Here is a 16801-nt window from a genome sequence, read left to right on the forward strand (position 1 = left end):
CAAACTGAGCCCCTGCTGCAAAAAACACTGTCTTTAAAGAGAACATGACAGTGTGTACTAAAGCCTTAAGTTTCTTTCAGCACCCACAACTCTGACTTTACTTCCAACCTCCTTGGGTCAAACATATTTCATATATTTCCTCTGCTCTGCTGCCATCTACTGGCTCCAGTTTTAAAGCTTTGATCAGCTGATTTTTATTTATTTTTTTTATTTTTTTTTAGCATGAGCTGCAAAAGTAATTCAGGTATATTCACTCTTTGTTTAAACAATACACAGCTTGTCTCCAGATGTGTGCAGCAAGAACACCAAAAATAAGACATATGACAAGATATTTGATCTAATAGTAGTAACCATAGTAACGTAAGTCTTATCTATATATTTATGTATTTATTTTCAGTTGATCACCTTGTAGCTCGTTTATTATTAAAAATATTATGATAAAAAAATACTATCTATTATCTGCGACACAACGCCTGTGCGTCACTGACAGCTGCTGTTCTGATTGGGTGCGACCGTCACCCTGCATATCCGGTTTCGATCCTACAGACAGCAGAGCACTGATGTTATATTAGACCGCTCATCCTCTGCGCTTCGTACCGTTTTGTTCCCCACTTCACATCAGCATGTCAGCAGCCGGTCTCCTCCTGGTGATCCTCGCCGTGTCTGCGTGGCCCGGTAAGATTTTACTGCATCACTGTCACCTGACAGGCCGCCATTAATTCTCCTGTCAAAGATCATAATATTATTATTATTATTATTATTATTATTATTATTATTATTATTATTATCAGTGGAAAAACAAAAGAGGCAGCTCTGTTATGGCTGTTTTAAATTTAAAATGTCCTCTTTGTCTCTGTCTGTCTGCGGGTGTTAAGGAGAGTCCAGGTTCATCATAGACCCTGTGTCACTAATTAAACACAAATCTCTGGTAAGCCTCGCTTTTATTTCCTATGTCATCACACACACACACACACACACACACACACACACACACACATAGAGTCACTGTACTTTGACAGTTCAGGGTCATATGAGCTGGATTTCTGGATCAATGAGGTGAAAATGTGAAATGGACACTGCCCATTGAGAGTCATGAGATCTATTCCATATAAAAACCATCTGACTGATCCACCCTGTCTTCTGTAAAATATCTACCATCTTCCTCTTTGAGGATCTTAATGCTTTGTGTGCAACAACAACATTTAGCATTCACTGCCAAGCTTTTACGCCTTGATCGTCCCCTCTTTTACTTTTTATCTCATGTGTTTACTCGCCTAATTTACTTTTTCACCAACATTTTATTGGTTTTTATTGCTGAACCGGTCCATAATTTTTATGCAATGTTCTTAAACTTATTTTTTTCTTTTTCCTTCTCATTGGCTTTTATTTAATATGACATTTTATAATTGTATGATTGCTCTGTGAAGCACTTCGGGCTGCATGTTTGCATGAAATTTGCTATGTAAATAAATGTTTGTGTTTGAGTTTACCTTGTGTATGTGAGCGGCTGAAACAAGTGAATTTCCCCGTTGTAGGATTTAATAAAGTCAACCTTATCTTATAATTTATAATGCAGCATAATGAACATTTAAATAATAATGTATTTAAATCAAGCACACTTATGACACTGACACTGACAGTTAAGAAGAGGAGTCTGTTTACAGATTTCTAAACATTCGGGAGGTCAACAGGCTGTGTGAATTATTTGAATCACTGTAGGAGGAACTGAAAATGAATCACATTTTCTTCTTATTATGGGAGAAGAAGAAAATCTGTACTAAATAAATCGTCTGTTCAGAATACAGAAATGTTTTGGTGCACTGATGACGATAGCTTGGAAAAAACATCAGGATGGTTTAATTATGTAGTATCATTTATAATTTATGTTGTTTCTCCTAAATAATGTTGTCTTGTAAGCCTGTTTAGGCCAAACATAACACTCACTAACACTTCACTCATTAGGATCAGCAACAAACGGTTCCTTATGTTAACTCTTTATTTTTAATTGCACACAACAGTGACAGCTAATATTGTTGATATGAATGTGATTTCTCCTGATTAGAGTTTGTGTTCAGAATGCAGCCAGATCATCCAACTGTCCGCCAACATGATTTCAAGCAGAGACACTAAGGTGAGAACAATGGTGACTCACTCGACTGAACAGTTTCACTTCACTTTATTCACCGCATGTGCTGGAGTTGTGGAGTTGTCAGGGTGTTGAAAAGTGACTTTCATCACAAACGTTTGGGCGTCTAATCGTGTAGAAATAAACACATTTATTTATTGTTGCCATGATATATAGACAGCACACTAACTACTTTATTTTTGCAGGAGACTATGTATGAAACCTTGCATGCTCTGTGCCAAGTCCTCCCCAAAGAACAGGCGTCAGAGTGTGATTCACAGGTGAAGACGTATTTGCCCAAAGTCCTGCAGCAAACACCCGGTCACCTGGTGAGTTTAACCTCCATTTAAGCTTCTTTGGACCTTCAATGTTCACCTTTTAATGTAAGATAATATGTATTCGTGTAGAAACCAGGAGATACCTGTATGGTTTTTGGACTCTGTCCTGCCCACGAGGAGAAGGAATTACTGAGACTTCCCCACCTTAAAGACATATCTACTTCCGCACTCAGCACTGCCACCGACACCCGTGTGAGTATGAGAAAGCAGAAGTTAAAATGAAACTTACTTAAATTTATTTTCATACTATAAATGGCCATCTTAACTTCTTATCCTTTCTCTAGAAGGTGTCAAATCCAGTTTGCACGCTGTGTATGTTCCTCATGAAGAAAGTAGAGTCCCTGTTGCCCACAAACATAACTGAGGTGACTCTTTTTCTATCATTCCAAGCACATATTACTCACTATAGACCACAGCATGCAAACGTCACTATCTCTTCTTTCTTTCCCTGCAGGATGCGTTGATGAAGATCATGGAAGAGGTCTGTGATCTCGTACCACATAGCTATAAGGATGAATGCGATGATTTTGTTGCCAAATATGGCACGCAGATAGTCGAATTCCTCTTATCGTCTGCTGCACCGTACACAATATGTACTCTTTTGCACCTCTGTTTGTTCAACGAGCAGCCTGTTCCAGGTCAGTCACGTTTTCATAATGAATAACGTCGTTTGTGCATTGTTTTGATTCATCCACTAAGTTAACAGTCTGATGATTACACAGAGGTGATCTTCCCTTCGGACTGTGAGTCGTGCCGCACACTAGCTGTGCTGAGCCGACTTCACCTGGGTTCCAACTCTACCGAACCTGTGACTTCCTCCTTCCTCCAGAGTGTGTGTGCCCATCACCCTAATGCCATCCCCAAGGTCCGACCCTCAGCTAACACTGAATGTCCCTCAGTAACATCAGATCTAAGATGAAAAACCGTTGAGTAACTCTGATGCTCTTTTCAGTGCGAGGCTTTCACCAGAATCTACGGCTCCCGTCTGCAGAAGGTTCTGGGAAACCAAATTGACGGTCCACATGCTTGTGAAGTAAGAAAAATCTCTCACATGCAGTATTACAGGCCCGCAAGAGACGTCATCTGTAGTTAATTGCATAGACACTTGCAGGTGTGGTTCATTTTCTCAGGATCTTTTGTCCCATCTGTCCTGCAGAGAGCTGATCTGTGTGTTACCTCACACAAATCAGAACCGCTTGGAAGGAATCCTTGTACTTGGGGACCGAGTTACTGGTGCAAAAACATCCAAACTGCTCAGATGTGTGGTGTAAGTGAAACCCAGTTGATTATTACCAGTTTAGCCAATAAGAGTGATGCACGGGTCAGCTGAAAACAGGGTTCCCACACCTTTTTCATGAACAAATTCAAGCACTTTTCAAGCACCTTCAAGCACCAGTTTTTCCATTTTTCCAGCACCTTTAAATAGGTAGCCTACTAGTTGTGTTTGCCATGATGGTCATGGGAAGCGCAGCGGTGCCACTGTATGGCATAATAATATGGGTCTAATTAGCATTATTTCATATGGTGGTAGATTGACTGTTTTGATTTTTAACTAATTGTGAATTGGCTTGTATTCTCAGCTTGTGAGCGGTGTATTGTGTAACTACCATAGCGCAATAACAGTGACGAATGCCTGAAGGGGGCTAAAGTATGTCTATCAGCAGACGAGTAATTTCTTTTCAGTGTGTGGAAACCTTTCACAGCAAGGACCATCACACAGACCAAATCCACACTTACTGCCCCTGTCCATTAACATGATACATGCTAAAGCTGCTTGATGATCAACCAGTATGCTTTGCTTTGTACCAGCCCCAGGAAGACAAAATACAGACAAGAGACACTCATGATTTACTGGAATGTAATGTATCAGGTGTCGATAGTAGTCTACTGTTATTTCTTGGCAGAACACCAAGCGAGTATGATAACTGAGTTCTGCATGTAAAGGCATCGGATCAAGCGCGTAGCCGCTTAGGAAACATTTTTGTTTTCACTTGGTTCATTGAGATAGACATCACACAAATTTCAAGCATTTTCAAGCACTTCACAAAAGATTCAAGCATTTTCACAACCTTGAAAACACTGAATTGAAATTCAAGCATTTTCAAGGAATTCAAGCACCTGTGGGAACCCTGTGAAAAGTACAGTGTAATCATGTATATGTCACAACCCTGCATCCAGACCTAGCTTTACTCATCTAGAGGACTTGATAAACTCACTTATATTGTTTCTTTAAGGCCATTGATGAATTGCTCTTAACCTACATTAGCGAAACGCAGTGCAGTTCAGTATATAGTGATTTTGTGAATAATTCCAGTTTCTGTGTCACACCCTTTTATTTGCAGAACCAGGCCTTCTGTAAGAAATACATGTGGAAGAAGTGAAACTGCCTCAGCAGCTCTGGAAATAGGTGCTCACCAAGAACTACTTTCCTTTTTCCAAATCTATTATTACACTGATCAACTCTTGAAGTTATAAATGTAATGCACTGAACTCTTTTTGTTTTGTTTTTTTACTTTTTTGGAGAAATGATCCGCCTCATATGCTTTATCAGTCAATCAGCCAAAAATATTAGACAAGAAATTCTCCGGTTTGCATGAAGTGTCACAAGACTGAGGCTGGGATTCAGTCTGGAACATTAGTTTCTGCAGGGGTTAACAGTTTTGTGACAGTTTTTTGTTCACTACATTGCTATACGTGTGTTATTATGAATGTAATGTCTACATAAGTTGAGCTATTAAAGGCTATTTGGACAACTGGTTACTCAACAGAGCTGCTGCTTCTTCTGTTACCTTATTGCTGTCATATGATCCCGTGGGCAAATAATGACAAACACATGAGAAACTCTAAATTAAATTCAACAGTCGGTCAGGGACACATTCCTGAAGTGTGTTTGTTTATTTAGAAACTTCCACATAGTAAAAAGATATAACAGTGAAAAAAAAACAGACATTTATTTTTTTGTAGGTGTAAAGAAAAAGTCCCAATGCACTCTTAACACACTCGTGTTATATTCTGTTGTTACTTTTGATCACTTAAATACCCAGTTCATTTCCACAATAGTGACTGCACGTCTGGCTATTCGCGCTCAAGAAAATCCTGCCTCACTTACGCCCCTGTGTGGTTGTTTGTGTCATCATCACTCTCTTGTCTCTTCCAGATCTAGGAGAGAAAATAATCGTGTTACCAAAGCGATACTTAACCATAACCTTTTAAACAGTAGTACTGGCCTTTTTTATATTTATTTCATATCACTACTATAGCTCCCAGGCACTAGAAGATAAATAGTCTGTGCCATAATCAAAAGCTTTAACTGTTTGCTGCAGATGAAAGATGATTTTTTTTTTTTTTTAAATGGCATTTCATGGTGCACTGAAAAGTGTCAAGACTCTGCAACATTTACATTTTCCTGCATCCAAAGAACGAATGGAAGGACTTACCTGGATGTAGGCCTCTGAGAGTGTGATCATCTGGGGGAGAATGTCGGTCACCTGCAGGTCCTGCATCTCATACCACTTCCCAGTTCCCTGATTAAACAAAAGACATTATGACGGATGACGTTTGAACCCATAACGACACATAAACACTGGCTTGGTTAAAACATAACTTAATGTATTTGTTTAAGTTGTTGCACCACAGGAAATCAGGGAAATTACATAAAATATCTGGCTGTAACTTACATGATGCAGAACATGTATCCTGTACGCTCCCTCGGTGGGTTTCCCATCATGCACTACGTTAGCGACGAGGTCATAAGTTGTGTTCTTCTCTGTAACTTGAGCTTCTTCTGTCAAGTACTCCCGAAGGTCTACGTTCCTGTTGTACGGACAAAATGTACCAGTGCATATTTATACTGAGGACAAAATAGACACGACCTTGACATCCCTTCATACAAGACAATTATTCTAATAAATAATAAACAACAACTCATTACTATCATCAACAGGCACTTCATGGTTTTGTTGATCCAGGCTACATGTTTCATCTCCCGGTATATATCTTACGTGATAGGGAAGTTGACAATTGTGGGGTTCTTTTCCACAAAAAAGTTGTTCTTGGTGAATCTTTTGATGCAAAAGACGAGGTAAGGAGGCAGTTTGGTCAGCTGGAACCTTTTGAGAAAATTCTCTTTGTAGGTTTTGTATTCCTGGACGAAAATAAGACAAGAGAGTTTCTTTAGTTAACGTGATCATCAAATCTGCATCGACACAACAGCTTTTCTGTCAAGAGTACTGCATTGCAACAGTTTATTATATTTTTTTTTTTGTTAAATATCTGAGACAAGAAGATGTGAGTGAATTGGTACCTTCTCTGTGCTGCCATTGAACTTGCCCAGGATGTTAAACAGAGGGACCTGTGGGATGATGAGCTGCTCCTTCTCATCCTTGTACAGTGGAGCTGTTGGGAGGTCAAGGGTCAGGAACAGGAAGGTGGACTCAGACATCTGCTCCTGGTACTCCTCTGTAACAAGCAATGCTTCTTTCTCCTCTGGTAGCTGGAAAGTTAAAAATAAACAAATAAATACCACAGTAAAGTAGACCATTAATTGACTGTTAGTGGAGTTAAGAGATTTGAGGGCACATGGAACTAACTTTCTGCCTTTGCGATCTATCCAAAACAATTTAACCTCCTCAGTCACTTTAGGTTCCTTCCTTTGTTTAAAGTATTTAACACTGTGTCAGAGAAACTAAATTCTAAACATCTCCAAATCAAACTTAAATCAGAGAAAGTCTTAAGTAATGTGTGTTAAATCAAATCAGAAATCAGCTTTGAAACCCGAGCTATTATATCAGCACGATGATTTATAGTTGAGATCACTAGTTCTCAAACTATGGGATGTGTACTTCTGTACATGACGTCCCTCTAATGGCACGTGGAGGAAATATTTTATACGATTATTTCATACTATGAAACTCCAAATGAAGGTAAATTGTTGAAATCTACAAAATACAGTATGTTTTTACATTTTCCATGGTTATTAGTCGAGTAGTAATTACAAGCTAAAATGTGACAAGATGGAAGTAAAATGAATAGTTGGATCAGGAGCTTTTCCACCAAATTAGGACCGGTTCCATTCAGGATTCAATTAAAGTCAACAATAAATAATCTTATTAGGTATAAACCTGCATCCTGTCATAATGGCTGTATTTTGATTTTGGTAGTAAATGGTGTAATAAGTTTGAGGAACACTGGTCTGGATGCAAAATTAATGATTTCATAACACAAGCAGGAAAACTCACTAAATCTGGGTGTGGAAGTTTCTTGGAGAAGATCCGCATGGAGCCTTGAAATGCTTTTGTAATGATTGCTGTGAGGGCGCAAAGACAAAGAAGAACAAAGGTTAATTCACACTTTTCTAACAATAATATATGAAACATTTTACATTCTCAAAATGCTAAACTTAACTCAACCTTAGTAAAAGGAAAACATTTTTTTTATATAAAACTGTCCCAAATACCTATCGAATATCACATCCAAGACTTTAACGGCATATATTATGACATAACAATTAAGGATTGAACACTTTCCTACTCACATGGTTTTTTCTTTGTGCCTCCAAGTGCACCATGCAGAGCATTCAAGAACCACGTCATGAAGTCCACAGCATCTCCTGCAGAATAGAAAATGATCAATCAGCACCACAACCTAGTCTCCATTGCATAGGACAGCATGTGTAAGATCCTACTTTAGATCTGGCAGCTAAAACGTTACCTTGTTTGGTAATTTGAAAGTTCTTCTTGCTGCACAGCACCACAGCCTGCAGCATCTCATGGGGAGACACATGGGCCTTGAAGTTTCTCGGATTCCAAAGTTTGCGCATCAGCTCACCAAACCTCTGCACCAAGAGGAACATGATATCTCCCGGTGGCCTGCGGATCCCCCTGTAGTTTTCCTCCTCCAGGAAGTAGTTCCGCAAAGGTGGAACATTGGAAAAAGCCTAGAAGGAAGAAGAAGAAGCAAATATCCAAGTGGTTGGGATTATTTTAAAAATGTTTATGACCAAGCCCAGATAACGTCCAGTTTGTCATTTATTCATACCTGTAACACCACATTGGCGTAATCATTGGCTTTGATGTTGTTGAGCCCGACAATGCCTGGCAAGTAGGTCGTACCATCATAGGCTCGGTACAGTTTACCCTGCTTGTCCAGCCCTGCGATGTGCTGCTTGGTGAAAGTTGGCTTCAACACATACTGCAGACAAAGTAAGAAAGGTGTCAACAAACTAGTAACACAAAAGTTATAAATGCTATACTTTAAGTATGACCCTCGGGGCACGATGTAGTCCCAGACAAAACAAAACAAAGCAGAGTATTGAGTTGACTTTGATACATTTAAGAAGGCCAGAATATATTATATTGATCGTTTACCTCTCGGCTCTAACCACAACATTCAATGTGGGATTTGTTTTGTTTAAAGAATGCCATCAGCTTATAACACCATGTTTTTTTTAACTCACCGTGATGTCCTCTAGTGAAGAGTCAATGATCTCGTAGTTGTCTGGCAGGCAGTAAAACTTCAGAGTGTGCAGATTGAGGAACACATGATGGGTAAACTGCACACTGTGAGTGTAAGCATGGGACTTGAGACCTCTACCTACAAGCAAGCACACATGAGTGAATCAGTCCAAGCACAACAAGCTGTCCGAGCCCTGCTCGATATTTCAGATCATTCACCTACCTTGGAAATATTTCCCACATATGAGGCAGGCGTAGACGTTGATGTGTGAGAGAGAGATGGAGCAGAGTTTCTCAAAGTCAAAGTCCAGCACGCTCCTGGTGGATAAAACAAACAAAACTGCGGATCAGCTGCAAAGCTACAGAGCTACTAGCATTTAGCACCAACACTAGCCGTGCACATTGAACTTGCCTGTTTATAGTGTCGAGGTACGGACAGTGACGGCTTCTCCGGTCTTCTACCACACGCCCACGGCTTGTTTTGGCTGCCACTGCAGCAGAAAGTGACACAAAATTAACACAATCCAAACAGATCGTGTTTAAAACAGCTAAACATGCGAGCTAGCCTAGCGTTTAGGTTTTTTTTTAAAGATACGATGGATTTGATATACAGAGTAAACTGGAAGGGCGGCACGTTCGTTTTAGCCGTTTGGTGTCCCGCGTTTCTGTGTGCCTGGAGCGACCCGTGACTGAAATCGAACGCACTTTCCCCTCTAGGTTCCAGTAGCATTAGCTACCGGCTAACCAAACAGACGTTTGGAGTAAATAAACGCACCTCTGTCTTCGTTATCGTCGTCGTCCACGTCGACTTCTCTTTCCCGCTTCAGAGAAACCATCGCAGCGGCTAACATGTGAGCTTAACGTCAGGTCAACAGACGCGCTGTAACTTTGTTTGAATGAGCTCCGAGCTCCGTGCTCGTCGAAACTCGCGGCGGTTGTACGTCGCAAAGAGGAGACCAAAACCTATTCCGGAGTTTGAAGCTGGCGAGCTGCTTTAGCTGCAAAAACCAACAAGTCTTTAGATCTTCGTCCTACAAGGTTTCTCTTTTGCAGAGGTCAATTCACTATCAAATTATGGAATATGTTTTGTCATACTTTTATTTATTTGCACAGTTAAAATTACACAGAAATGACAAAGATAGCAAATAATAATAAAGTGCAGGGAGAGGCAGAAAACCCCAGATGGACTTATTTAAAGCCTCCACCTGTATAATGACAAACTGGTAATAGAAAAAAAACATATGTATAACATCAACAACTAGTTATAATGACAATAACAATAATACATTTATAATAATAATAATACATTTTATTTCATAGGCGCCTTTCTGTCACCCAAGGACACCTTACAAATAACAGAAACAAACAAAAAAAACATAAAAGTAAATCAAATTACAAAAATACAACGTTAAAAACAGGTTAAAATAGGACAAAGCAATTTTAAACAGGTGGGTGTTGAGTGCGGACTTGAATTGTGAGAGTGAGTTGATGATAATGATGATAGATCATTCAATAATAGCAATATAAAAAACAAAAATATGAACATGATATAAAATAAAACAAACAAAAAAAAACACTGATATATTTAATGTTTTGTAATTTATTATGCCATGGAGGGTTTTAATAAAAACTATCTATCTATCTATCTATCTATCTATCTATCTATCTATCTATCTATCTATCTATCTACAAATCTATCTATCTATCTGTCTAGGGTCTTCAACCCCTACATGTGTCAGATTTTAAGCCTGGCTTATAATTACTTTTATATTTACTTTATTCACCTTTTATTTCACCTTATTAACCTATTTATATGCTGTGTTATTAGCCTATATGTGTTTATGATTGATAAAACATTCAGACATAATGGAACGATTTATAAATAATATATAAATAGTAATAGTTTGTTTTTTTGTCAAAAGTAGCTTATTATTACATATTAATGCTTGCAGTTTACTCATTATCATTTTTGTTATATATTTTTTTGGTTTATTTTTTTTGACCCCCTATCAGAGGTGCTGCCAGGAATTTTGGGCCCCATGACAAAAAAAATCAAATTCGGCCCCCTCAGCTGTTCTCACCACATCTCTACGACCTAACTATCCCATCAAAAGCTTTACATAACTCTAATTAAAAGCTTGCAACTGTTTTGTGTCTTGTAGTTCAATACTAGTACTAGCACAAGGCCATTTTGTATTTAACTTTTACTGCCCAAAACACATAAAAACAAAGAGATAATTAATTTCATTATTCTATTTGAAATATATATACTCAATGATGATGGTTTCATAATTTTATATTGGTGTTTACCTATTTTTTGGGGCCTCTGTCAGCCCTGGGAATTGTCCTAACTTTCCCCCCTGTACGGCGCCCCTGCCCTCTAGGGGTCGCGGACCGCTGGTTGGAGACCCCTGATCTAACTCCGGGATTGTTATAATTGGACAACAGATTACCATTAGCTAGCATGTAGCTCTTTGTCAGTGTGTGTGAGAGTCCTGCTGCAGCCATCAGCGTCTTTAGCTCACAAAAACTGTCCCCGTGTCCGAGCCGTGTTTGTTCAAATGGATATTTTAAGGGACGACGAGGCGCATGAGCTGAAGTACAAACGAGGGGGTCGCTTGGACATGAGCCACGGCTTCCTGCACCACATCCGGAGGAACCAGATTGCTAGGTGAACAGTTAGCCGCCAGCTAATTGCACAATAGATAGTTCAAAACATTTACAGCCACATGTTTTATAGTTTCATTGATCGGAAGGTGCAAGAAGAAGAAGAGGGTTCATTAATATGGAAAATGTATGCGACCCCTTCTTAAGGTGGAAATGTGATGAAAGGTCGCACAGGCCTGTTGGCCAAAGCTGTCTTTGTTTTCAGGTCTCTGGAGGAAAAACAACATAAAAACATATAGTCAGCTGTTTGTTTGATATATATATTGTGTATAACAAGTTACAGGATTGTTTCAGTATCAGTCAGTACTGTAGTCAGATGTAGCTGTCAAAGGAAAGTTGATGAATGAGTTGGCAGAGAGATTTTCTGTATTAATGTCCCTGTGTACACACAAACAGTGTAATATATCCTGTATATACAGTAATACTTCTCAGTACTTGAATATAGTTCAGACAGCAGGTATAGACACAACCTTGTCACAGTGTGTAGAACATTCACACATTTTTCCTATTTTAGTATATTTTGTTTTATTCTTTTTTTACCTAAAGTTTCTATATTATAGTATATTATTTTACTGCTTGAGCTTCAGCTGTGTCCAAACCTGACAGATTTGACAAAGTGAAAAAAACAATAAAAGTTTGTGTACACATAAATTTAAACAAAACTTTTTTTAGGAGGGCCAGATTTGACATTTGACAATTTTTTAATGGAAAAAAAAAAACAGTAAAAGTTACATATAAACACACTGTTCTGTAACCATTTTGTTTTGTTGCCCCACTTATTTTTTAAATGATAGTGTAAACAAATCTGAGCTAATCAGGCGTGAACAAATCTAAAAACCAGTTCTTCCTTTCTTTCACATCTGGAGTCAGATAACAAATAAATTGTGTGGAATACTAGAAACTTGCATGATGTTTATTTTAAATTTAAATGTATCACTCTTGCTTATCTCTTTCACAAGATCATTCAGAAAGTAATATTTATGTCACGTCTACGACACCTATATGACACCAGCAGTTATGTCCTTAAAGGTTCAAATGCTTCGTTGTGTCAATTTAGAAAAAAGCCAGATCTTCCAGCCATACAGTATCTGACAATCCTAGCAGGCCATAAATAAGATTTTATAAAAAAGCATGAAAAATAAATCTGAAACTTTAAACAAGTGAAAAGTACAAAGCACCTTTTACCTCATATTCTGGTGTAAACATTATTTTTTTAATCTCTTCTCGTTGGTGGTGATTGTATCAGACTAACGAGAAGAGAAAAAGAAGTGTAGATGTTTGTTTTAGGGGAACAGGATTTGAACGTCTCGTAATGTTTTAAGTTTCAGGTTTGTTTATCGTATGTAGGTTAACACTGTATGCTTTTAACCAAGCGATAACAAAATGTTGATTTCGTGTCTCCTCAAGAGATGACTATGATAAGGAAGTGAAGCAAGCCAAAGAGCTTCAGCGGCGGAGGCACACCACAACCCCTAGACGGCCACGTCGACCCGATATCCAAGTGTACCATCCTCGACGCAGACGTACGTTTGATGCTTATTGTTGTTTTGCAGACAGTAAATCCAGTGAAGAAAAATACACATTGTGTGTGTGCTTATCTTTCAGATGGATCCGAGCCAGGAGCCGGTGCTGAGCCCGAAGAGTGGAATGAGAGTGGGTCAAGCACAGAGACGGAGATCCATGGAACTGAACTCTTCTGGCTCGACTATCAGGAGGACTCTGGTAGCATTACCTCCTTCCTTGTGCACAAGGTAAACGCACATCTCTTTGACTGATGTTTCTGGCTCTTTTGATCTGTTCTACTTTGCTTGGGTCTTAATTCCATTATGTTCTTTCTGTTTCTAAAGGAGGATAAGCCTGAGAAGGTGGTGGAACGTGTTGCAGAGAAGAACATCCTAGACTCGGCTATGAGGGCAGCCCTAGAGGCTCGAATTCGAAAAGAAATGGACAAAAGACGAGACAAACGCTGAGTGATATTTATATCAAACAGGAGATTATCTTGACACAGAGGTCACGAAGAGGAGCAATACTTAATCTGCAGTTCTGTTATCCTCCAAAGCATCAGCGCTGTTGACAGTGTTGGAGGCATAATGACAACTCTGGGATCATGTACAGTGACTGGCAGCAGAGACTACATGACCCACTATCAAAGCTGTCTTCTGCTTTCAAAGGAGAAGAAACAGCAGTTATGATACACAGTATGGTTAAGGGTTAACTGTCAGGTTCATGTTTGCCACATTACATTCACCTTCAGCTGTTACCTCATACCCTGATTCATAACTTTAGAGACACTTCAAGTTAACCGGACCTGGAAAATGAACAGTAAAGTTCAGAAAGGAGAAGGTACTCTTTGACAGAGAGCACTGTTAACCTTCCTCCTCTGTTGAAAATGTCCTGTGTTTCTTATGTTTACAAAGATCTAGTTTTATAAACAAGATTTATACTTATATAGATTTATACATCAGTCTATCAGCAAACCCATGTTTAGAAAATGTGACAGTTTCTTTCTGAGCTGGAGGAGTTTTTAGTGGATGTAGCCATGATGTGTTTGTGTGGCAACTGTTTTGTTGTTTTCAGTATTTTAATTTATTTTGTGTTGTTGAAATACTTTTATTTTTGATACTGTAATATTTTTTGAGGGAATAACTCTTTACATATAAAATGACATATTCATAAAAGCCATTTATTACTGTCAAAATGTGTCTGGATGTGCACTTATAGAATTGACATAAAATGTGAATGTTTTTTTTATTAGTGTCTTGATATGTTGTAAAAACACTTAAATCTATGGGGAAAAATAACAGATCAACATTTTAACCACCACTTCTATTATGAAATATACATCAGTCAAAAGTTTAGACACACCTTCTCATTCCATAGTTTTTCTTTATTTTAGTACTTACTGCTCTGTTGATTAACACTGAAGACATCAAAACTATGAAATAACACACATGGAATTATGTGGTAATCACAAACAAACAAGGTAAACCATGTTTTATATTTTAGATTATTCAAAGTAACCATCTTTTGCTTTGACGACACTCTTGGCATTCTCTCACTCAGCTTCATGAGGTCGTCACCTAGATTGATGTGCCTTCTCAAAAGGTAATTAGTGGAAAATCTTTAAGCCCTCTTAATGTGTTTGAGATCATCAGTTGTGTTCAGAGGTAGTGATGGCATACAGTAAATGGCTCCATTAAACTACTGTTGTATTTTATATTATGGCAAGAACTACGACAATCCATCATTGCTTTAAGACATGAAGGTCAGTCAATCCAGAAAATTTCAAGAACTTTGAATGTATCCTCATGTGTAGTCATAAAACCCATCAAACACTTGGAAGACCAAGAGTTACCTCTGCTACAGAGGTGAAGTTCATCACAGTTACCAGCCTCATGAATTAACAATTAACAGGAACTCAGATTAGAGCCCACAAAGTTTAAGTAGTAGACACATTTTAATATCAGCTGCTCAGAGGAGACTGCATGACTCAGACTTTCCAATAGCTGCAAAGAAATCACTACTGAGGGAAACCAAATGGTTGAGCCAAGAAACTCAAGGAATGGACATCAGCATGCATGTGTGGTTCCCCCTGTGAAACATGAAGGATGGGATATGATGGTGTGGAGGTGCTTTGCTGGTGACACTGTTGGCAATGTATTCAAAAATCAATCTACAGTTGATCTCCGTAGCGACAGAATACTATCTGGTTAATGCTTAGTGGGACCATCATTTGTTTTCCAACATGACAGTGACCCAAAACACACTCTAGAGAGTGATGCATCGTCTGGCCTCCACAATCACCCGACCGAAACCATATTAAGATGGTTTGGGATGAGTCGGGCTGCAGAGTGAAGGAAAAGCAGCCAACAAGTGCTCAGCATATATATGAGAACTCCGTCAAAACTGTTGGAAAAGCGTCCCAGGTGACAAACTCATGAAGCTCACTGAGAGAATATCAAGAGTTTGCAAGGATGTCATTAAAGCAAAATCAGGCTACTTTGAAGAATCTGAAATATAAATGTTGCTTAGTTTTTTTTGTTTACCAAACTTCACTTGACAGAAGCGTTTCAGATTATGTCTGATCTATGTCTATCAGCAGGTGGCAGCATTATTCAGAGTTTCAACTCTGCAGGCCTGTTTTTTACTGTATGTGTCTCAGCTTTTGTTTGAATAATTAGTCAAATAACTTTTGGTGCATAGTAACAGTGTGTTCTGAATCTAAACACAAACCGTGTCATTTTCTATACACATTAATAATTATGTATCATAGGTTCTTCTGTGTGTTGAGTACAGTTCAGGCAATTTGTGTTGAATTTGCACCACTTTTTATCCAGAAAGTAGAAACTGGACAGTTAAATCTTGAATTTGCAGAGTCATTGGTGGGTTATATTGTATGGTTCTTATCTAACAATGAGCACTTCTTGGACTCAACTTTATACTCCAGATAAGAAGTCTTTTGTGCCTTAAACCAGGGCAAACTATCATGTAACAAAGCAATTCAGAATTAAACAAAGAGACATGCTACCAATAAGATACCATTACAAATTAGGTCAATATTTTGTTTAAAACTTTATTTTGCAGAGCTACATCTTCAGACTTTAAACAGGAGCTGCCCCTGATTTTACATCTCAGTTTCACAGGTATGTTTCTGTTGATCTTGCATTGCATTACGTGCCATTGTTTAATTTCTTTTCCCACCCTCCAGCCTGGAGGACTAGTTTGCTGTTTTTCCACCTGGGAGCAAGCAAGCAAGTTCAAACCATCCAAGAGTGTACTTTATACTCCTCATATCTTAGGAAAGTTTTACGAGCAGGGCACCTACATTAAGGTTCATGTAAAGCAGTGGGTGTGTAGGTGTGAATCATAAATGTTGAACCTTGGGAGGGAGAAATAAGAAAAATAGTTCTTAAGAGGAGTTATATTACCCTTTAAAACGTATATACCAGCAGTAGTGCGCAGATTTAATGTGTCGGTGTCCCATCAAGCAGAATAACACACATTTTTCCATCCATGTACTGAAAAGTGACACTTCCATCACCTGGCTGTGAAATAAAACCAAGCTGACCTGACAAGCTTCTGTTGCACACCCACAGTATTAGGCTATATCATTGTTTTCATTAATAATTGCATATCAAATATGCAATCTTCATCCCCGGCCACATGGCAAGCCAAGTATTATGTAATGCCTTTTTGAAGGAGGGGTGGATCCTGCTCTG

General features: G+C 38.7%; 3 protein-coding genes across 5 annotated transcripts; 2 read left to right on the forward strand and 1 right to left on the reverse strand.

Annotated features, from left to right (window-relative positions):
- Positions 1 to 498: 498 nt before the first annotated feature.
- On the forward strand, positions 499 to 5228 carry sftpbb (surfactant protein Bb). 3 transcript variants are annotated; one of them, XM_027278228.1, is made up of 11 exons: positions 499 to 675; positions 876 to 928; positions 2063 to 2131; positions 2332 to 2454; positions 2533 to 2655; positions 2748 to 2828; positions 2918 to 3101; positions 3186 to 3328; positions 3416 to 3496; positions 3620 to 3791; positions 4598 to 4614. In XM_027278228.1, coding segments are annotated over exons 1-11 (1083 nt in total). In that variant the 5' UTR covers positions 499 to 623; the 3' UTR covers positions 4600 to 4614. The 3 variants fall into 3 exon arrangements, with proteins under 3 accessions (XP_027134029.1, XP_019130123.1, XP_019130128.1); XM_019274578.2 differs by having other exon boundaries at positions 2751 to 2828; positions 3620 to 3790; positions 4596 to 4613; XM_019274583.2 differs by lacking the exon at positions 4598 to 4614 and adding an exon at positions 4806 to 5228 and having other exon boundaries at positions 501 to 675; positions 3620 to 3730.
- A 115-nt stretch (positions 5229 to 5343) lies between these two features.
- On the reverse strand, positions 5344 to 9888 carry usp39 (ubiquitin specific peptidase 39). Its single transcript, XM_010732541.3, has 13 exons — positions 9691 to 9888; positions 9328 to 9406; positions 9139 to 9233; positions 8918 to 9054; positions 8500 to 8652; positions 8173 to 8398; positions 7997 to 8071; positions 7701 to 7768; positions 6767 to 6955; positions 6465 to 6607; positions 6141 to 6276; positions 5901 to 5987; positions 5344 to 5622 (listed from the first exon to the last, which is right to left on the reverse strand). Exons 1-13 carry the CDS (start codon positions 9764 to 9766, stop codon positions 5569 to 5571), a joined length of 1518 nt encoding a protein of 505 aa, XP_010730843.1. The 5' UTR covers positions 9767 to 9888; the 3' UTR covers positions 5344 to 5568.
- Positions 9889 to 11346: 1458 nt separating this feature from the next.
- Positions 11347 to 14342, forward strand: ciiih2orf68 (chromosome III C2orf68 homolog). Its single transcript, XM_010732540.3, has 4 exons — positions 11347 to 11586; positions 12990 to 13105; positions 13188 to 13333; positions 13430 to 14342. The coding sequence occupies exons 1-4, from the start codon at positions 11477 to 11479 to the stop codon at positions 13550 to 13552; spliced, it is 495 nt and encodes a 164-aa protein (XP_010730842.1). The 5' UTR covers positions 11347 to 11476; the 3' UTR covers positions 13553 to 14342.
- The last annotated feature ends 2459 nt before the right edge of the window (positions 14343 to 16801 follow it).

This window comes from Larimichthys crocea, chromosome III (genome assembly GCF_000972845.2).
Source record: "Larimichthys crocea isolate SSNF chromosome III, L_crocea_2.0, whole genome shotgun sequence".
Taxonomy (NCBI): Eukaryota; Metazoa; Chordata; class Actinopteri; family Sciaenidae; genus Larimichthys; species Larimichthys crocea.

Bases quoted from the DNA above. Each gene is read 5' to 3' on its own strand.
- ciiih2orf68 (XM_010732540.3), top strand. From the start codon at position 11,477: ATGGATATTTTAAGGGACGACGAGGCGCATGAGCTGAAGTACAAACGA. The intron at 11,587-12,989 runs GTGAACAGTTAG...TGTCTCCTCAAG, and splicing joins CGGAGGAACCAGATTGCTAG to AGATGACTATGATAAGGAAG. The intron at 13,106-13,187 runs GTACGTTTGATG...CTTATCTTTCAG, and splicing joins GTACCATCCTCGACGCAGAC to ATGGATCCGAGCCAGGAGCC.
- sftpbb (XM_027278228.1), top strand. From the start codon at position 624: ATGTCAGCAGCCGGTCTCCTCCTGGTGATCCTCGCCGTGTCTGCGTGG. The intron at 3,329-3,415 runs GTCCGACCCTCA...TGCTCTTTTCAG, and splicing joins ACCCTAATGCCATCCCCAAG to TGCGAGGCTTTCACCAGAAT. The intron at 3,497-3,619 runs GTAAGAAAAATC...TCTGTCCTGCAG, and splicing joins ACGGTCCACATGCTTGTGAA to AGAGCTGATCTGTGTGTTAC.
- usp39 (XM_010732541.3), bottom strand. From the start codon at position 9,766: ATGTTAGCCGCTGCGATGGTTTCTCTGAAGCGGGAAAGAGAAGTCGAC. The intron at 9,407-9,690 runs GTGCGTTTATTT...TTTCTGCTGCAG, and splicing joins CGACGATAACGAAGACAGAG to TGGCAGCCAAAACAAGCCGT. The intron at 8,653-8,917 runs GTGAGTTAAAAA...CTTTGTCTGCAG, and splicing joins CTTCACTAGAGGACATCACG to TATGTGTTGAAGCCAACTTT.